Source organism: Oryzias melastigma, linkage group LG16 (assembly GCF_002922805.2).
Source record: "Oryzias melastigma strain HK-1 linkage group LG16, ASM292280v2, whole genome shotgun sequence".
NCBI lineage: Eukaryota > Metazoa > Chordata > Actinopteri > Beloniformes > Adrianichthyidae > Oryzias > Oryzias melastigma.
The window spans coordinates 758,412-760,575 of record NC_050527.1 but is presented as its reverse complement, the minus strand read 5'-3'; the positions used below and the strand labels follow the sequence as shown (position 1 = coordinate 760,575).

The 2,164-nt window shown below is 43.4% G+C and overlaps 1 protein-coding gene across 1 annotated transcript in view; it reads left to right on the top strand.

The window, feature by feature from the left end:
• The window catches only part of si:dkey-22o22.2 (neural-cadherin), a 148,052-nt gene that overhangs the window by 87,152 nt on the left and 58,736 nt on the right, over window positions 1–2,164 (top strand). The window contains exons 5-7 of the mRNA XM_024267063.2: window positions 33–144; window positions 1,018–1,267; window positions 1,724–1,866. Of these exons, the coding sequence (XP_024122831.1) occupies window positions 33–144; window positions 1,018–1,267; window positions 1,724–1,866 (505 nt within the window). The remainder of the gene's footprint in view (window positions 1–32; window positions 145–1,017; window positions 1,268–1,723; window positions 1,867–2,164) is intronic.

The following is a 2,164-nucleotide window of genomic DNA, read 5'->3' as shown; positions in this document are numbered from 1 at the left end:
ACGTCCCTGATGAAAAACCGTGTTCTCTGCAGGTGTCTGTGCAAATAACAGATGAGAATGACTGCACACCAGAGTTCCTGCACTCCATCTACACAAGAGACAACATACCCGAGAGCATCGCAGCTGGAACGTCCCTGCTGCAAGGTAACGCGCACTGATCTGTGGAGCATGCTCTGCCGAAGTGTTTGTCCTCTGTCAGTGAGCACAACACATCACACTGTGTGTGTATGTGTGTGTGGGAGCCATCTGTCATAGCTGCTGGTGACTGGTTGAGATCAAACAGTCCATCTTCAGCGGAGGCTTTGCTCTTATTAGGCAGACAGCCAACCGTGCACACACACGCACACACACATTTACCTCCCATCTTTGTGAGGACGCTGTTGATATACTGCACAGTTAAACCTCTTATCCTGACCTGAACCTGGACTTCAGGTCAGAACCAAGGAACAGCTCACAAAGTGAGACAACTGTCCCAGAAACAGACAAACTTTTGCATAAAACCTGCATGTGGATACTTCAAACCTCCATATTTGAATCCTTCTCCTTTTATGTTATGTTCCCTCTTTTCTTCCCCTTCTCACCTTTTTTTTAACCTTTTTCTGAACCTGTGCCCCCACATGCCAACATCAGTCAGATTTACAAACAGATGAACCCTACAGAGTAGCTTTTTCACCATTTGATTAGTATCAGTTAAAAGGTGTTGTTTAATATTTTATTTTAACATTTTCCTTCTGTATACAACCTGTAGCATAGAAAAAAAATATCACCAAAATTGTTATGATTGACTTACTTTTACTTGAAAATGAAGTCTGTGCACAACTCCTTCTACAGAACAACACTTTTCTTTCTTCAGTTTTCACTTTTTTCAGTTTTTTCCTTTCTTTCAAGTCTCCATGTTGTCTCTCTGGTTTTCTACTGACTTTTTTCTTCACTTTCATCCCGTTTTGTTTTTTCTTTATAATGTTTTCTTTTGTCCCATTTTTCACTGTAATGTTTTATGTTTTTTCTTACCATCAGTTCTGGCCCGAGACTGCGACTCTGGCGTCAACTCGGAGCTCTCCTACTACATTCCAAGCGCCGATTTTGACATCACATCAGGGGGTGTGGTCAGCCCCGCCCACCGCCTGGACTACGAGCGACCCAATCACATATATGAGTTTGTAGTGGTCGCCGTGGACGCGGGGACTCCTCCTCGCACCGGGACGGCGTCCATCCGGATCCGCGTGGCCAACAGCAACGACGAGGCTCCTGTCTTCTCCCAGAGCGTGTAAGCATGAGCTGCGTCTTTAGGAAAGTAGAAACGTGTATTTTGAGAGTGTGGATGCCTCCATCCACAGTCGTCTTGTTATTTCACACCTGCTGTCAGAGTCTGTCACCCACAGACTCGGTCTGCTGATTGAGTTTGTTTTTGAGAATCTATTTTTGTGTCATTATCTTCTTCCATCTGTTTTCACTTAATCTTCACCTCTCCTCTCACTCCTCTCTGTTTTCTTCACACACTATCTTTGCTTTAGTTCTTGCCATATTTGCCATAAGTTTGTTGGATTGTGTGTTTTATATTTCCCAGTACTTTGTACTTTGGACAGTTCTTTTTAATTGTTTTGTTCTTCTGGCTTCTCTTCATATTTTTAAATTGGACCTAAAGCAACTCATTTGCTATCACTTTTTCTTGTTTTATCCCCTTAAGGTGTGAGTAATGCCTCCTTCTTGTTTCCTCCGTCAGGTATAAGACCTTCCTCAGTGAGGATGCTGGTCCTGATACGCTGGTCGCCATCGTCCACGCCAACGACCCAGACGGGGATGGCGTCTCTTATGCGATCACTGGCGGAAATGAAGACAGCAACTTCCACTTGGACAACCAAAAGGGTGAGCTGCAGGTTTAAAAAAACATCTTGTAGTTCTTTTTCTTTTCCTCTGCAAAGATACAAACTTTCTGCACTCCTGTCCATTTACCCGGTAAATATGGTCCTGGACCACCCAGAGTTTCAGTTTAACACACGTGTCAAAGTCAAGGCCCGGGGGCTGGATCCGGCCTACTGTTTAATTATACCTGGCACTCCAGATCATTTTGTTTTACTGTTATTAATGGCCCGATGTTATTTTGTGCTGTTATTTTCGATGTAATTTTAAAAAAGTGGCGTTATGCCAGTTTTTTTTTTTTTTT